General features: G+C 41.3%; 1 protein-coding gene across 2 annotated transcripts in view; it reads right to left on the reverse strand.

Annotated features, from left to right (window-relative positions):
* LOC139751224 (uncharacterized) overlaps positions 1-18,847 on the reverse strand; it is a 261,204-nt gene that overhangs the window by 177,718 nt on the left and 64,639 nt on the right. For both annotated transcript variants that reach the window (XM_071666425.1, XM_071666427.1), the window contains exon 3: positions 9,281-9,436. In XM_071666425.1, coding sequence (XP_071522526.1) covers positions 9,281-9,436 — 156 coding nt within the window. The remainder of the gene's footprint in view (positions 1-9,280; positions 9,437-18,847) is intronic.

Consider the following 18,847-nt stretch of genomic DNA (forward strand, 5'->3'; position numbering starts at 1 on the left):
ATGGTGTATCGAACCTTATTTGCATAACTTATTAGATGAAGATATGCTAACTCCTTGAGCACGACGGTATGGCCCTTGAACACGACGGTATGGCCCTTGAGCACGACGGTATGGCCCTTGAACACGACGGTATGGCCCTTGAACACGACGATATGGCCCTTGAGCACGACGGTATGTTCCTCGACCACGACGGTATGGCCCTTGAGTGCGACCTTTCAACCCTTGAACATGACAATGCGACCCTTGGGGTATGGTGGCGCGACGTTTGACCTGACCCTTAAGTTAAGTCAGTCCATTGACCCAGGTCATCATACCCAAAGGTCGTACACCACCAACAAAAACGAAAAATAAGTGGAATTGATTTTACACCATTTATTTTCTCGATGACAAGTGCTGATAAATCAGGTGTATCTGAGCTGATAACACAGGTGTATCTGAGCTGATAACACAGGTGTATCTGAGCTGATAACACAGGTGTATCTGAGCTGATAACACAGGTGTATCTGAGCTGATAACACAGGTGTATCTGAGCTGATAACGCAGGTGTATCTGAGCTGATAACACAGGTGTATCTGAGCTGATAACACAGGTGTATCTCAGCTGATAACACAGGTGTATCTGAGCTGATAACGCAGGTGTATCTGAGCTGATAACGCAGGTGTATCTGAGCTGATAACGCAGGTGTATCTGAGCTGATAACACAGGTGTATCTGAGCTGATGACGCAGGTGTATCTGTCTCATTTGCTAAAACTACAGCAAGGATTTAGAGACGTGTCGGGTGGTCATTGTTCAGTGTGTTCGAGCGTGTGGCTCAGTGTGTGGAGAGGTACGATATGTCCAGGTCTCTGTGTGACGTAACTCCCAGGGACGCTGTGTGTGTGTGTGTGTGTGTGTGTGTGTGTGTGTGTGTGTGTTTGTATATGTGTTTGTGTGGCTCCGACATAATCCCACTGGACACCTGGGACTTGGGTTGGGATAAGAGGGATGAGTGAGCGACGCAACACACAGCCTAGGTGTATGATGCCATACATGATTTCATTATAAATCTCTCAGGTGTATTCCTCTAAACAATGGAAGGATAAAGCACTCATAACAGCTGATTGATTCTCTAGCAATGCTGAATGAAGAGGAAGAACGAAGAGGAAGAATAAAGAGGAAGAATAAAGAGGAAGAATGAAGAGGAAGAATGAAGAGGAAGAATAAAGAGGAAGAATGAACAGGAAAGAAAAGAGACGTAAAGTTGGAGGAAAGTTATGTTTGTCCTGCTGTCACACTGGGTCTGCGTCTGAGGGATGTGTCACTGGATCAGGAGAAGAGGAAGACCTTTGTATACACAGATATCCACACGTCTCTCCTGGAACACTGGGGATCTTAGCATCTGCAAAACAAAGAATATTTATATACATATGTATATATAGGTGTGTGTGTGCGTGTGTAAGTGTGTGTGTGTGTGTGTGTGTGTGTGTGTGTGTGTGTGTGTGTGTGTGTGTGTGTGTGTGTGTGTGTGTTACCGGATTCCGCCTTGCTCTGCTTGCATCTCATTATATTTGAAAGAGACGCAATTGCAGAAGTTTGTCAAGGTTTACTCAGATCCACATTAGAAATTCATGGGAATGATAATTAATTTCACCGGCCCAGCACTTCGTATAGGTAATCATTTATCTAAAATCTGAAAACTTTAAATGGATTTTGTAACATATACATGACGAAGGAAGAAGTGGAATGTTACAGAATGAGATCTTTATTTGAGGCCTTGGGTTCGAATCCCTGGTCGAACAGGGTGTAGAGCTAATTCACTGGTTGCTCCTCTGACCAATTAAACCACCTCGAAGGGCAATTATGTATTTATTGATAAAGTGCTGTGTTTCATGATATTGTACTGCTTTGCTATGGACAGGTGCCCCACAGACACACAGACAGACAGACAGAGACAGACAGACAGACAGACAGACAGACAGACAGACAGACAGACAGACACACACACACACACACACATACACACACACACACCCTGACACACTCTCCTTCATCCTGCCACACTCTGGCAATTCCAGGGTCCTGCTCCAGGCCCGGGAGGATAAGAAAAAGGAGCAGGAGACGAAAACACGATGATATGAGGGAGACGAGGAAAGAAAACAAGAACAAAAATGAGAGAAAATAAAAAGAAAGAATGATAAACAGGAAAAGATATAAATGAATATATAGAAGGAAGAACAGAGATAAAAGGGAGTCGGTAAAGCAGAGAAATAAGAAAGAAAGACACAAGAAACCAATGATTATTTCCGCTCCATTCCTCTTCCCTTATGAATATCAGGAGAGACACACGGGCGCTCAAGCAAAGGCGATCCAACCCTCTAATCCCTCATGCGGACTCACGGCCGACACTGGAAACCAATAATATTGTCTCTGAGTCTATCAAATCCTCTTGAGTGCGTCGCGGATCATCTGCATTCCTAACTTTATCTCCTTAGGGAAGTGGCGCGGATCTCTCGCCCCACTGACTTCTGCGTCAGGCAGACCCAAGACTCGCACAAACAGTCAATATATATATATATATATATATATATATATATATATATATATATATATATATATATATATATATATATATATATATATATATATATATATATATATATATATATATATATAAGTCATCAAAATCAGTTTTGATCATTTGGATGGGATCTATTATGCTCAGACCACATTTAATGTAAGTTTTACTTCATAAAAGGCAAAAATCTTTTTTGCAATTCTGAAAAGTAGAATGTCTGAGAATCCTTGACAAGTTCCCTTTAACAAGGGCCTAATTATGGAGATTAGGCGCCATATGGGGTTTGATCATTAGCCACAAGATTTATGCTAATAGATAACACACGCGAGACTCGTTCAGTTATTACACGTTGAGGGAAAGATTACCAACTCTGGCCACGCTTAGGTTTAAAGTATGTTGTACTGTGGGATCACAAACCTGATCCAATACATGACCCTTGCTTAACGACGTGTGTGTGTGTGTGTGTGTGTGTGTGTGTGTGTGTGTAATCACCTACTTGTAATCATCTATGTGGAGGGTACGGATATGTTACCGGACTCTGCCTGCTTGTGGTTACAACGCGAGAGGATATTGCATTGAGCGAGGTCGCATCTTCATCAGCTGACGAAAATGAGTACAGTAATACAGCAATACAGAAATACGACCCTTGTGTATGATGACCCGACCTTTGACCTGACCTCTTGCTGGTTAGATCAAGAACAACAAAAAAGAAAGTCAAAATAACTTCTAATACTTTTTTTCTATTTTCCAAACTAATCGAGTAATTATACAATTTAATCACATTTCATCATATTTTATTCCATTTATTTGTGATGATCTTTCCTCGGATATTGACTTTTCAGAAACAGATAAACGATTAATGGCATTTCAATGACTTCATCAGCTGTTGATTATAGCGATGTGCACGACGCCAATAAACTAGGTTTAATACCTATAAACCAGTGGTTGAAAGATGGATTTATCGAAAGTCGATATTCCGTTATCAAACCCCGGTATTGTGGAGATACTGGCTGTAAACCTGTTACCCTGTATTTAGGGTTTATCTACGTGAGGGTTTATCATATCTACTTCATTCTGGGATGTAATATGGATTGGATTAGCGGGTGATTCGTAGGGGATTCCAATCCCTCATGTGAGAAGAGTCTGGAGGATTATACATCTCTCGCATTAATGGTGGGCTATTACCTTCTCAACAGCCTATTGGATGGTTGGCATACATCAGTGGCCGGAAGTTGTGCTCTCTCTCTCTCTCTCTCTCTCTCTCTCTCTCTCTCTCTCTCTCTCTCTCTCTCTCTCTCTCTCTCTCTCTCTCTCACCCCTAAGTATGCTGGTGGCCTTCGTGTGAATAGTACCTAACATATAATAATTTCGTCATGCGCTGTACAGCGTTCACGCTTTCCTGATGGTGAGGGAAAGTGTGGCCCATCTTGATGGTGATGGTGATGGAGAGTCTGGCCCATCCTGATGGTGATGGTGGTGGAGAGTGTGACCCATCCTGATGGTGATGGTGGTGGAGAGTGTGACCCATCCTGATGGTGATGGTGATGGAGAGTGTGACCCATCCTGATGGTGATGGTGGTGGAGAGTGTGACCCATCCTGATAGTGATGGTGATGGGATGTGGGGCCCATCCTGATGGTGATGACTCCCGCAGTTGCCCCAGCTGATGGGGAAGGGGTGATGATTTCCCACTTATATTTATCTCCCCATTACCACGAGAGGGGAGACGAGGTCGTTGGTGGTCCAGATATGTAGATGGTGGTGGGTGGGAATGGTGAATGGTCATACTACTTAGGGTGTACACGGAGAAGACAGAAAACGGAAGGTCAGTTGGTCTCCGATGAGGTTACCTGCAACAGTGTTGTAAAAGAAAACCTCTCCTAACTTCCGAGTACATTAGAGACAGGATATTAAAGTACATGGTTCGTTTCTACCTACCTCTCCCTTTCTATTTTTTCATCGTATTCTATCAAGTCTGTTGTTGTCCAGACTTGAACTATAAGAATACCAGTAATTTCTTATAGCAGTATGAAGTATAATGCCCTATTACTATACACCAATTTGGCCGTAATATCTCAATTGGTAATGATAGTGTTATACAGGGAGGTTCACTGTAACAATGGTAATTACATCCTGAGAAGTATAAGTACCAGAGGTAATGAGGGCAATAACAGTTTCAATGATCATAAAGAACGAAAAGAAATTTTGATGACGATGGAGTCATAATGAACAGTTTTTTTCTCTTTCTCTCTCTCTCTTTCCCTAACCTCTCTCTCTCTCTCTCTCTCTCTCTCTCTCTCTCTCTCTCTCTCTCTCTCTCTCTCTCTCTCTCTCTCTCTCGCCCTAAAAGGAGTTTACTGTCTCTAGTGAGAGTTTACCTACCCTCACTATAGAGTTTACAGTTCCTAGGGAGACCTGGCAATGGTGTGCAGTAAAGCAGTTGCCGGATGTGTTGAGAACTCCCTAATGTACACACACTCACAGCTTTTAAGGTTCCGACGCTGAATATCCTCAGAAACACTACACGATTTCCAGTAACACAGATACATACACCCTTAAATTCGGTAATATATATATATATATATATATATATATATATATATATATATATATATATATATATATATATATATATATATATATATATATATATATATATATATATATATATATATATATATTCATTTATCTATTTCGTCGTTTTAATACACAACTGATTATGATCAAAGATTACATGAGATATATTCATAGTGAACTTACACAAACGTCGCAGGATTGATATAGATTTAGCAGCGTATACCTGCCATACAGCTGAGCTATAGATAATATAAAACAGAAAACGTGAAGGAGTGTCGGGTGAACGTCCTGAAATATTAAGAATCAAGAATAAAAACCTTGTAAAGAGATTAATAGACTACATAAAACATAATGCACTCTCTAAAATAGGACTTAAAATGTTGAAAGAATGTGTACATAGGATGGAAGGAGGGAAAGATGAGGGGTATTAATGCAGAGTGTAAAGCTTGTTAATGGCGGCCACTAACGGCCATTTTGTTGCTCAGAAGATGAGGCAGAGAGGAGATTGTGGCGGTCATCTGCTGGTGCAGGAGATGATGGTGTCTCCTGTGGGGGAGGGTCTGGCCACACTCACAGTGACATGCTGGGCCTGGCTGGCGGAAGTTATCAGAGAGAGAGAGAGAGAGAGAGAGAGAGAGAGAGAGAGAGAGAGAGAGAGAGAGAGAGAGAGAGAGAGAGAGAGAGAGAGAGAGAGAGAGAGAGAGAGAGAGAGAGAGAGAGAGAGAGAGAGAGAGAGAGAGAGAGAGAGAGAGAGAGAGAGAGAGAGAGAGAGAGAGAGAGAGAGAGAGAGAGAGAGAGAGAGAGAGAGAGAGAGAGAGAGAGAGAGAGAGAGAATCACATTCTTTTCACATTCTTTGCTGCTCTGATGTATGATCTTGATCCTTTATTCAACATTGTTCTCCTGAACCTGTTCTTCACCTGGTGTTTATATATGTTCTCCATCATCTTTTTCTTCGCCAGGTTTTCAACGCTGCTCTGCAGAACACGTTCTTCACGCAGCGTTCAACAGTGTTCTCCCTCGTCCTTACTTCACCCGATGTTCAAAGGTTTTGTCCAGAACATATTCAGCACCCCGACCAGGAGCAGTGCAAGTCAACCTGACACAATATTTAAGTACAAAATTTTTTTTTCTTTTTTTAATACTTCGTGAATAAACTTTCGGCCAAAATTTTTATGAATACCTCGGTTCAAAACTTTTTCCTCCTCCACCTCCTTAAAAAAGAAAAAGAAAAGAAAAAGGAATCCTTGAAGATATTCTTTTTAAATATTTCTTTTCATGTTTGTTCAAAGTTTGGGCGAAATACTGATATTCTTGAAGGAAGAATTACTGAGAAATATTTCCTCTGGCATCGGACTTGGTGATATATATATATATATATATATATATATATATATATATATATATATATATATATATATATATATATATATATATATATATATATATATATATATATATATATATATATATATATATATATATATATATATATAAGAGAGTATGTGCATTTTATCCCAGGATGGAGAGAAGGTTGGTGTTTTCTCAGCTATATTCTACACTCTCCTCCACTCCACGGAAGACATATGGACGACCCCAGTGAGACAGGCACTTGGGACAACGACCTTGCCAACACTTACCAAGGAAAGTATTGCCCCCACCTCAGACTGGAACGCTCTGAACCTTAAGTGTTTACTTTAGTTCAAAAACCACAAGGAGGACTTTTAAAGCTCTCTTTGTTGTTGGTGTTGTGGGGAGGAAATATTCTTATTCAAGACAGAGAAAGAAAGGACGGTACACAGAGTAAGATGTAAGGTGATAAGAAGGGATGGTACACAGAGTAAGATGTAAGGTGATAAGAAGGGATGGTACACAGAGTAAGATGTAAGGTGATAAGAAAGGATGGTACACAGAGTAAGATGTAAGGTGATAAGAAGAATGATGAAGAGAAGGACGGAGAACTCTGTGGTATGAGGAAGACATTGTCAAACTATGAATACATATATATACATACATACATTTTCCAAAAGAAGGAACAGAGAATTGGGCCAGGTGAGGGTATTCCCTCAAAGGCCCAGTCCTCTGTTCTTAACGCTACCTCGCTAATGCGGGAAATGGCGAATAGTTTGAAAGAAAGAAAGAATATATATATATATATATATATATATATATATATATATATATATATATATATATATATATATATATATATATATATATATATATATATATATATATATATATATATATATATATATATATATATATATATATATATATATATATATATATGTTTGTGCATGTTTGTGTGTGTGTGTAAACTTTAAAAGAGGAAGGTAATCCATAAACATTTCCCTGTGACACCTACCCTCCTGCTTGCCTCGCTTGAGAAGTAATGTATGATAAATAACATGAGAAAACCTTCCTCTCAACCCCCATCCCATCTTTTCCTCCCTCTTCCCTCTACTTCCCACCCCATGACCCTCCTCTCCCCACTCCCTCCCATGACCCTCCTCTCCCCACTCCCTGCCATGACTCATGCACAGGACATAGATCAGTCCATGAAACAAGCAGCTCTCGTGTTCGTAATGTCTGACATATATCAAAATTCAGAAAAAATATATATACATCAATATTTCTACCAACAGTAAAGGTACATCCCCACCATCGCATTTCTTCTCTGGCAAATTCTTGCCCCATTTTCTTTTGTGGGACTTGCTGGTAATTTGGGTTATCTCTAGAGAACCGATACCCCATTTCTTCTGGACGAGCAGCTGTCTCATTTTTTCGTGATAAATGCTATTCCATTTTCTTCCATGTTATATGCTTCCCATGTTTTTTTTTTTTACCCCCTCTTTGAAGGTTGTAGCATGGGGCTGGGGATGAGTTCGACTATATTACTGTTTGGTTGGTTGGGGTGAGGGGGGGTGAGGGGAGGTGAGGGAGGTGAGGGGGACTTTTAACACAGGGAGGGGGGAGAGAAGGTTTCAAAAACTTTCAATTTTTTTATATTCTTTTTAATTTTTTTTCACAGACTTGTTCTTGAAAACAGTCCAAAGCCTACACCAACACAGAGCCACACTCACCACACACACACGCACCATCACCATACACACACACGCACCATCACCACACACACACACGCACCATCACCATACACACACACGCACCATCACCACACACACACACGCACCATCACCACACACACACACGCACCATCACCATACACACACACGCACCATCACCACACACACACGCACCATCACCACACACACACACGCACCATCACCATACACACACACGCACCATCACCATACACACACACGCACCATCACCACACACACACACGCACCATCACCATACACCACCAACACATTTTAACATTAAAAAGGAAAAATAAAAAATCTCGTAATGTTTAACAATTATTAAGGTTCAGTTTGTTTTGTCTGAACGAACACATGGGGGGAAAATATAAACAGTAAAACAGAGGAAGAAATGATTTCCCCAGTAAACAGTTGGAGGTTAGTTACTAGTAATAGCCTTGTTAGCTAGTCTGAACTAATGACTAGTCAACAAGGACCTGAACACACACGATGACATCCTCCTCCGTCCATGCTGACACTTTACATCAATGCTGATACTCTGCATCAATGCTGACACTCGACATCAGTGCTGACATTCGACATCAATGCTGACACTCTGCATCAATGCTGACACTCGACATCAGTGCTGACATTCGATATCAATGCTGACATTCGAGATCAATGCTGACATTTGACATCCATTCTGACATCCTCCTCCTCCGATGCTGACGTGCGAGGGAATCAAGAATGTCTCCCTCGATACACACACACACACACTGAAAACCTCTGCCCCAGACCAGCTATGGTCAGGTTGAGGCTGAAGCTGCGTTAATGACCTGTCACCTCTAGAGACCAACAACAAAAAAAAAAAGAAAGAAAAAAAGAAAAAAGAAAAGAAAAAAAGAAACGCTGAGATCACACGTTTATCCGGGGTCTTAAGGTATGGGTCTTATGGAAGCGGTTCAGAGAGAGAGAGAGAGAGAGAGAGAGAGAGAGAGAGAGAGAGAGAGAGAGAGAGAGAGAGAGAGAGAGAGAGAGAGAGAGAGAGAGAGCAACAACACCACCGACCTTTGATGAAGTCGACTGCTTGTTCCAGCCCGTACGAATCCTTGTCACAGTCGTCCAGTACAGAGGCGCCCACCCTGACCCCGGGGATGAAGTCGGTCATGTTGTTGTTGATGTAGTCGATGGTGTAGAGCATGATCTCCAGCGCCTGCACTCCTCCTGCACCACATACAAACACACAGGGTAAATGAAGAGCGGGTTCTAAATACATCCAACATCTTGTGTATGATATCTAAAATTACAACAGGACACACAACAGACGGTTATTGATAACAGTAGAAGCAACAAGTGACACACACACACACACACACACACACACACACACACACATATATATATATATATATATATATATATATATATATATATATATATATATATATATATATATATATATATCATTTATTGGTTTATTTATTCATCTATAAGGTGTGTAGTAAAGAAGAAAATAGTCTGCAAGACTTAAGAATAAAGAGTTGGGAGAAATTCGTCCAGTAAGATATTCAGAGCCTGAAGCAGGAAGTCGAGGTAAGACCCGCGTGGTAAGGAATGTGAACACGACCATTTGTGTTGCGTTTCTCCTGCTGGGGACGACCAAGGCGTTCTTATATCTTGCACTCCTGAGGTCCTCAGAGACGAGAGAGAGAGAGAGAGAGAGAGAGAGAGAGAGAGAGAGAGAGAGAGAGAGAGAGAGAGAGAGAGAGAGTCTCCGTAATAAAAAAAATTACCTAAAAAAGACGCCAGTGTAAACATCTCCAGGGGCGGGAGTGTAGAACCCAAGTAGATGTTTCTGGTGGAAGCCAGAGAGAGCACTGTATTGACCTGGTGGGCCTGGATGGTCGTCTTTACGTCGGCATTTATCACATACGGTCATAGGATCGACACCTTTACCGAAGCCACTTTCCCTGAGGAAGTTATTATCATGTAGACGACTACTTTAGGCTACGTCATCAATACAACTGGCTCGTGTTTCATACAACCGAGTACAACAACTACAACTTTCTCGTCTCTTTCATCTCGTGACCATTTTATGATAAGAGGATTTGAAGCTGAAACCTTGGCTGCACAGCCATCAATATTTACAACCATTGTCATGCCTAATTGCAGGTCGACGTAAGACACAAATTTACAATAAAAATGTCTTTACTGAACGTGTTTTGCCGTTGTTAATGTATTATATAAGAATGGAGAGAAATGGAAAGTTTTAAGAATATAGACATGGGTCAATTTGGCTTAAGTGTCACGCTTTTAATATTCTTTTCTTCAAAAATCAAATATTCGTTCAACTCAGAGAAATTTCATGTGTCGTGTTGTATGCAAACACTTGTGTTTATACGTAGTCATAACCACTTGATATGAACAAACAGTTTAACAGTTAGAGAAACACTTCAGGTGTTTTTCAAAGAGAGATCTTGAGGTTGTAATGTTAGTTGTCTCTTATAATTATTCGGCAGCATCGAGAGAATTGAATGCCATAAGACCACATAACTCTACATCCGAGGTTAATTGAGTTATGATCGTTATAAGACTAGTTTAATCTTACTCTTAACTCCACATTTGATCGTGGAACTTCATACATAAAGTATTCATAGATTACAAAAATATATTTTCAACCATTTATATTTCATTATCAATTACTATGGTGTACTGCAGGCGACGTATGTGTTCCATGGATCTCTACTGCACTGCAGGGGAACACAAGTGACCCTTTTCAACACCCTTTTAGTTTACTTTTAATTACTAAAATCTCTTAAGCAAGCCATAGGTAAACAGCCTTTGTGGCTGGAGTAGGGCTTGAGGAATATGCAAATTGAAGAAAAATATTATTGTAAGATGAGGAGCTAAAAGTCTTTCCATGTTGTAGGGGAACAAAGTAAAATTTTATATTGTGAAAAGAAATTGTTGTTTCTCAATGAAATTTCACACACACACACACACACACACACACACACACACACACACACACACACACACACACATATATATATATATATATATATATATATATATATATATATATATATATATATATATATATATATATATATATATATATATATATATATATCCTACACACAGAAGTGTTTTCACGCAAACACTTTAAAGTTGTTAGATACAAATAAACATTTTGCAATAATCTATGAGCCAAGAACAAAATACGAAAGTGATAACAAAGATTGCATTTAACCTATTTTGTGTATACAAAGTAATGTATTTAAACACGATTGTTAAAAGTTATCATTTATTTCTCTTTCATCCTGATCTACTTCAATTTTTTATACTCACATTTTTGTAGTGAATGATTTTAGAATACATGATTCATAAAGTTGTTATTTTCTAAATTTTGTGTAGCAAATGTTAATTTCTAATTTAGGTATTGTTGTTGATATTCGTAAGTCTTACTACAGTGCATGGATACGTATTTTCAGGTTAACTGTTGTTAACATTTCGTTAGATATCGGAATAAAAAAATATGTGTCTCCTAAACCTTTTTATATATATATATTTTTAGTGTCAGCCTCATAAAAAAGCATGAAACATGTACAAAACATGTTTTCAATATTATCCAATAAAAGTAAAGCTTTTAAATCTAGTCCGAACGGTTGATTTATTCTGTTTGATATTATATTTTCTCTGGTGTAATGCTTTCGTGAGTGAGGGACAATTATGTGTTACTAATTATGTACAAATGCTAATTGCATGATTCATCAGACGTCGCTTGATATAATACCTTTACATGTGGGACGTAAAAGAACTTCCCCTGAGAAACAACTTCCCCAGAGAAACCTTCCCCCAGAGAAACCTTCCCCCAGAAGAACCCTTACCCCAGAGGAACCCTTCCCCCAGAGAAACCTTCCCCCAGAAGAACCCTTACCCCAGAAGAACCCTTACCCCAGAGGAACCCTTCCCCCAGAGGAACCCTTCCCCCAGAGGAACCCTTCCCCCAGAGGAACCCTTCCCCCAGAGGAACCCTTACCCCAGAGGAACCCTTACCCCAGAGGAACCCTTACCCCAGAGGAACCCTTACCCCAGAGGAACCCTTACCCCAGAGGAACCCTTACCCCAGAGGAACCCTTACCCCAGAGGAGCTCTACCCTACAGGATGCTTCCCCAGAGGATTTTTCCTCAGAGAGACGGACAACAACAAGAAGACTTCTTCATATTTTTTTTTGACCCCCCCAGAGAGGTTTATAAACCAACTCCTTTAAACCACGTCTCTGACCCTCGGGATAAACCGACCTGCTACACTCCAGTGTCTCGTCCTCGTGCAGGTGCAACTCCCTTCTCTCCAGGATCTGTTGTTTTAGTAAATATTTTTTGCATAGCAGGAAGCCCAGAGCTCTTCATGTTACCCAGGAAAAGATTCCGACCCAACTGGCCTCCAAGAGCTGTCTTCCTCAATCCTCCCCCCAACTCACAGAATACAATATGCTCTCAGAGAAGCTGTTGGTTTATGAGGCTATGAGGAATATGTGGGAGTTATGAGGCTACATTGCAGGTGGTGAGAGTCTAGGGTTACTGTGGGTCCTCGGTGCACCTGGATGATAAGTGGTGTGAGGTGAGGATGTTTGGTGTGAGGTGAGGATGTTTTGGTGTGAGGTGAGGATGTTTGGTGTGAGGTGAGGATGTTTTGGTGTGAGGTGAGGATGTTTGGTGTGAGGTGAGGATGTTTTGGTGTGAGGTGAGGATGTTTGGTGTGAGGTGAGGATGTTTGGTGTGAGGTGAGGATGTTTGGTGTGAGGTGAGGATGTTTGGTGTGAGGTGAGGATGTTTGGTGTGAGGTGAGGATGTTTGGTGTGAAGTGAGGATGTTTGGTGTGAAGTGAGGATGTTTGGTGTGAGGTGAGGATGTTTGGTGTGAGGTGAGGATGTTTGGTGTGAGGTGAGGATGTTTGGTGTGAGGTGAGGATGTTTCAGGAGTCTGTGTACCTGGCAGGTTACAGTTAGGTGGAGGAGATACATGGGAGAGGTGAGAGCCGTAGATACTGTAAGAGAGGCTGCAAAATTAGAGTTGTTAGATCTATGTGTTCAAGACAACTTCGTTATAACCTGGGTTAAAGTCTTTGTGTGTAAGTTGGATGTGTTTGTGTTTAAGTTGGATGTGTTTGTGTGTAAGTTGGATGTGTTTGTGTGTAAGTTGGATGTGTTTGTGTAAGGCTGCTGTGGGAGATGATGGTAGTGGATGGTCGCTGTGGGTTATGGCTCAGGTTACCCTGGGAGGGTGTCTATGTACGTTTACGATGGGAGGTACATACGTAAGGCCAATATGAGAGGATGGCATGGGAGACGCTTGCCTTTAGTACACTGAACTTTCACCTTCAAATTCTGGGTCAGAGGTAACATATACGTATCACTGGAAATACCAACTAGAATGTTGTCATATGTTCCAACAACAGTCGGTAATCTTTTCTGTAAAATATCTGTAAGCTATTATGAAAATACTGACAGTATCGGATCTTAATCGAGGGAATAGAATTAGAGAAGTAAATTCTATAATGCTAACAAAATACATATGAATATAAATTTGTATAGAATTCTATATGACTATGTGACTGTATTCATTGAATATATCTTGAAACATTCTTTCGAACAAACTTCATTGCCTTACACTTTTCTCAAGACACAAACACTCACATACACACTTGGGGTGTCGACACTCTCAGACGCACACACACACACACACACACACACACACACACACACACACACACACACAAAGACTTCCTTTCATATCAGTTTCAGTAAGTAGGACCCGGAGTGTTCTTGTTTGAGTGTGTCTGTGTGTGTGTTCGTGTGTTTGTGTGCTAAATAAGTGCCTCGTACTGTAAACAGATGCTGGAATGTCTTCAGCCCTTGCCAGTTTCTCAAAAGTTCTTTGACGCAAGTCTAAGAAGGGACCTGAGAAGTCTGGCTCCACTCGACCTGTTGACAGATTAAACTTTACTTCCTTCGCCTCAGGCAGGTGAGAGAGAGAGAGAGAGAGAGAGAGAGAGAGAGAGAGAGAGAGAGAGAGAGAGAGAGAGAGAGAGAGAGAGAGAGAGAGAGAGAGAGAGAGAGAGAGAGAGAGAGAGAGAGAGAGAGAGAGAGAGTAGAAGGATAAGGGAGAGGCGATGGCGAGCAGGGAGAGTGTAAGAGAAGCGGCCCATCCACCCAGCAGGAGGAGGAGGGGGATGATGGAAGCCTCGCTGTGGACACAACATCAAAAGATTAATTTTCTGTACAAGTTGAGCATCGCGTCTGGCCCCGCCTGACGTCGCGTCGGCTGACATCATCAACGTCGAGGTCTTGTGAGCTTGAGTGAAGTCTCGAACATAAACTGATAATGATTCCTGGAGGATTGTGTCTAGTCTGTACCACGACCAACGGTGGCCAGAACCTTGGCCATATGTTGGCCACAGTGATCAGACGGGGTATAGCACCATCATGACCCACAGACTGGTCTGGTATAGCACCATCATGACCCACAGACTGGTCTGGTATAGCACCATCATGACCCACAGACTGGTCTGGTATAGCACCATCATGGCCCACAGACTGGTCTGGTATAGCACCATCATGGCCCACAAACTGATCTGGTATAGCACCATCATGACCCACAGACTGGTCTGGTATAGCACCATCATGACCCCAGGACCATGTACCTAATAATGACTCCTGGATTACCCGGGGTATAGCATTGTCTTAGCCCTGCTCAGACTCACCCTGATATGACACTATCATGGGCCGCTAAGAGAGATCCGATTATGCTCCCGGCTCTACGACAAGGGACCACAAGGGCCTTGGGAACTGAACTGTTCTCCATCGTCACGTGCCGCTGCAAACTGCCTGTTGGACAGTTTATACGTACAAGACTAATGGTCTACAGTGTTACAAAAAGTAAAAGTAGTGAGACAATGATAACGAGAATATCTTTGTGAAATGATGTGGCTTTTTTCTCTCTTACTTTTCTCTAATATACTCTCTCTCTCTCTCTCTCTCTCTCTCTCTCTCTCTCTCTCTCTCTCTCTCTCTCTCTCTCTCTCTCTCTCTCTCTCTCTCTCTCTCTCACGTGTGTGATACCAAGAGATACAATGTTCCTAAGCATTTGATCTCACTGGGTTGTAAATGAACCTCACAATAGTGAGACTCTAGCCCTTAAGAGCGTGTTCAGAGAGAACCTTCATATCCAGAGGCAAATGGACGATCATCTTCATCGTCGTTAAGTAGTTAATTACCGCCTTGTGATCACCAGGGACCTGGTGATGACCCTATGATAACTTTCGTTCGGGGTTTCCTTTCATGTTAAATACAAGGGTAAGGTACGCCATCAAGAGCCAGTCAACCCCCATTTAATCATCTAATAAGAGCCATTTAACCTCCCCCCCCCTGTGATGTCCACAAATGAAGCCCACTCGTAAAATGCCGTGTTCCCTCCCCTGTGTAAATGGCACAGGTATCTTCAAAAGAGACGTGTGTTTCATTATGAGTGAACCTTCACGTGTGTGAGATGTTACGTTATGTGGTTCAGATCTTCCATGGCCTCATCTGATGCCCATCTCGAAGCTCCAACGACCCAACGAAGAAGTGAATACATGAACAAACAGATGATATCCATCCGGTCTGGTAATGTTAGCTGTTCCTGGCAGCTGGCGTTGTCAGGAGGCGTGTCAGAGAGAGAGAGAGAGAGAGAGAGAGAGAGAGAGAGAGAGAGAGAGAGAGAGAGAGAGAGAGAGAGAGAGAGAGAGAGCAGTGGTGAGGGTGGAGAGAGAGAGTGTGGTTGCCAGGGTATGCTGGAAGGAGGTTTTGGGGTAACAGGAGTGAGTAGACGAGGCACCAGAAGGCTCGTATATGCCAGTGTTTCAGAGATTAGAAAAAAAAAAGGTAAGAAAATCATCGATGACGAAACCTTGAACCATCTGGGGTTACATGAAGACCGAAGGAATGTGACCATTATGCACATACGTCATCCTGGACAAACCATCCTATTCCGAGAGAATGTTTAAAGTCACCAATAAATCTCAACTTTCTCTCATTCGTCGAGTTTATTCAAGTTCTCACAAAATATAATCAAAGTATAATTTGTGTTTAGTGTATAGAGACACGATTGTTAAAACTAGTTTGTATAATTATCAAATGTCCTATAACGCCGGTCCTTGTAGTAATTAGACTAATTATGTCTTAATTAAACCAGGTAATGGGATCTTATCTCTCCAGTTAACTTGCTCCTGACAGGGGAGAGGGGGACTCACATGATGATGTGGAAATGTATTTATATTCTTTATAAACCATTTGTTTCGGGTGGGGTTGTTGACCTCCAGTACGAACAACAACAACAACAAAAGTTATATCCAAGAACTAACAACAACAACAACAACAACAACAACAAAAGTTGTATCCAAGAACAAACAACAACAACAACAACAACAACAACAACAATAACAACAACAACAACAACAACTATCAAGGCTCTGCCTCTGCTGGAAATCCTCATGATGAGTTCTTGATAATATCTTGCAATGAATGCAGGAAACTTTCATTTACAGTGATATTCTGCTTATCTTTCACAGGAACTGAATATTGTACAGATAAATTTACATGACTTATTTTTGATTCGATTCCGACAAATCTAATTTTCCATTCAATTATCGACGTACAAAGGCTACACACACACACACACACACACACACACACACACATACATACACACACACACACAGGGTGATAACCTCCCTTCCTGTACGGTACAAATAAGTAATTAAACATTGAGTGGCTTCCAATGTGTTGCAGTAAGTTCTTCTGACCATGATTCTGCACGAACCATTCCAGGATCGGGCCCACATAGTTCGAATCCTGGGCGAGGCAGTTGACCAACAGCCGACCCCAGCCGTACATCCTCTCCTTGTTAGTAATGCATAAAGTCTCTACATCTGTTTACTGGCCTGCACATACACACACCTCACAATAGCTCTGTCCATTACCTTCAACACCCACAGCTTTCCTCCAACACATTCCCCCTTTCCAACACTCACAACTTCTCTTCAAAACAGACACCAACATCCAACATGCACTTAGTTTCTCCCACATCACTTATCTCATCACACCTCCCTCTTACCCTTAACAATGTAGCTGTTTGTATCATTCCAATTCTTTCTCATTCCTGGCGCCATTCCCAACACCATTCCTGACTTATCAGCTGAATTCCAAGACAATGAGACTCATCCTTCCGTTTTTATATTGTGACGACATTTGAAATGTGTTTGTGTGTCAGTGATTTATTGACTTGACACAGGTGTCAGATTGTCGACGACACCTTTTAGCATGACAGGCATGTGTGAACAAGTATCAGGTTACACAGTGATTTGACACAGTCGTGTGCTAACAGCGTCGGACAGATTGACTCGATACACGGTGTCTCTTAACCCAGTGACCTGACACTAGTGTGTTCACTAGTGTGACTTGACACTCCAGTTTGATACAGGTGCTATGTAGCATAGGAATACTTAATTGAACAGGTGATATTTTCACCGTAGTATCTGTGGCGCAGTAAAACGTTTCCCTTCAGTATCTGCAGGATGCAGTACGACACTTTTTACTCAATCAGTACCCTGCATAATGCAGTACGACACTTTTTACTCAATCAGTACCCTGCATGATGCAGTACGACACTTTTTACTCAATCAGTACCCTGCGTGATGCAGTACGACATTTTTCCTTTAAACACCTCTGATGCATTCGACAATCCCCTCACAGTACCATTTTGTCTCTGTATTTTCTAGTTTGGTGATAGGCAAAGGTTAACGACGATGAGATTTGAATGCATGAATACAGTTTAGTGAAAGTTTCTTGCAAAAAAGATGGGTATGAATACCCCTTGACTTTCCCTCGACTTTTGAAAAGCAGTCTTCCCGACCAACGAGCCAACGAAATTGAAACACGTTGACAAGATCCACAACCCTATTTTTTTTATCGTGAGAGATTGATGACTGTGAGCAGTTGATGCAATGACAGTGAAGAATGGTTCCGTAATCATTGAATAGATGATTATACTTTGTATGTGTTAGAATATTTCTTTACAGTTTCACACAAGAATTGTCAAAGTGCAGTACGACATTTTTCCCTTTGACTATGGACTACAACCTTAAGTTTGCGGTACATACTAGACTCGTTATAATACCAAGGTGAAAGTTGCGTGCCACGGAACACTGACTTCTTATGTGTCTACAGCAATGAACAGCTCACACAGTTCACGTATCTGCACAGTGAACTACATGACAGTAAGGCAGTTATTTTTTTAATATGTTGATTTACAGTTGTATTAGCTAAATGAATGACAGTTAAAGGCCCGGCAGCCTATACTGATGGTGTTGACATCTAGTGAGCAAAGTTTATTTTGTAGTTTTCCCCTCTTTAAACATATATATGGTTATGTATATGTCTGTATGATACTACAACGTGCCATTCTTGGACCCTGTATCACCATGCTTGTGGATGACAGACTGTGTTCTATGATAGTGTCTCGCGAGGTAAATAATGGGCCCATTGTAGTGTCTGGTAAAGGGAATGATTGGCCTTGTAATTGCGTCTTGTGAGT

This window comes from Panulirus ornatus, chromosome 11 (genome assembly GCF_036320965.1).
Source record: "Panulirus ornatus isolate Po-2019 chromosome 11, ASM3632096v1, whole genome shotgun sequence".
In the NCBI taxonomy this organism is placed as follows: domain Eukaryota; kingdom Metazoa; phylum Arthropoda; class Malacostraca; order Decapoda; family Palinuridae; genus Panulirus; species Panulirus ornatus.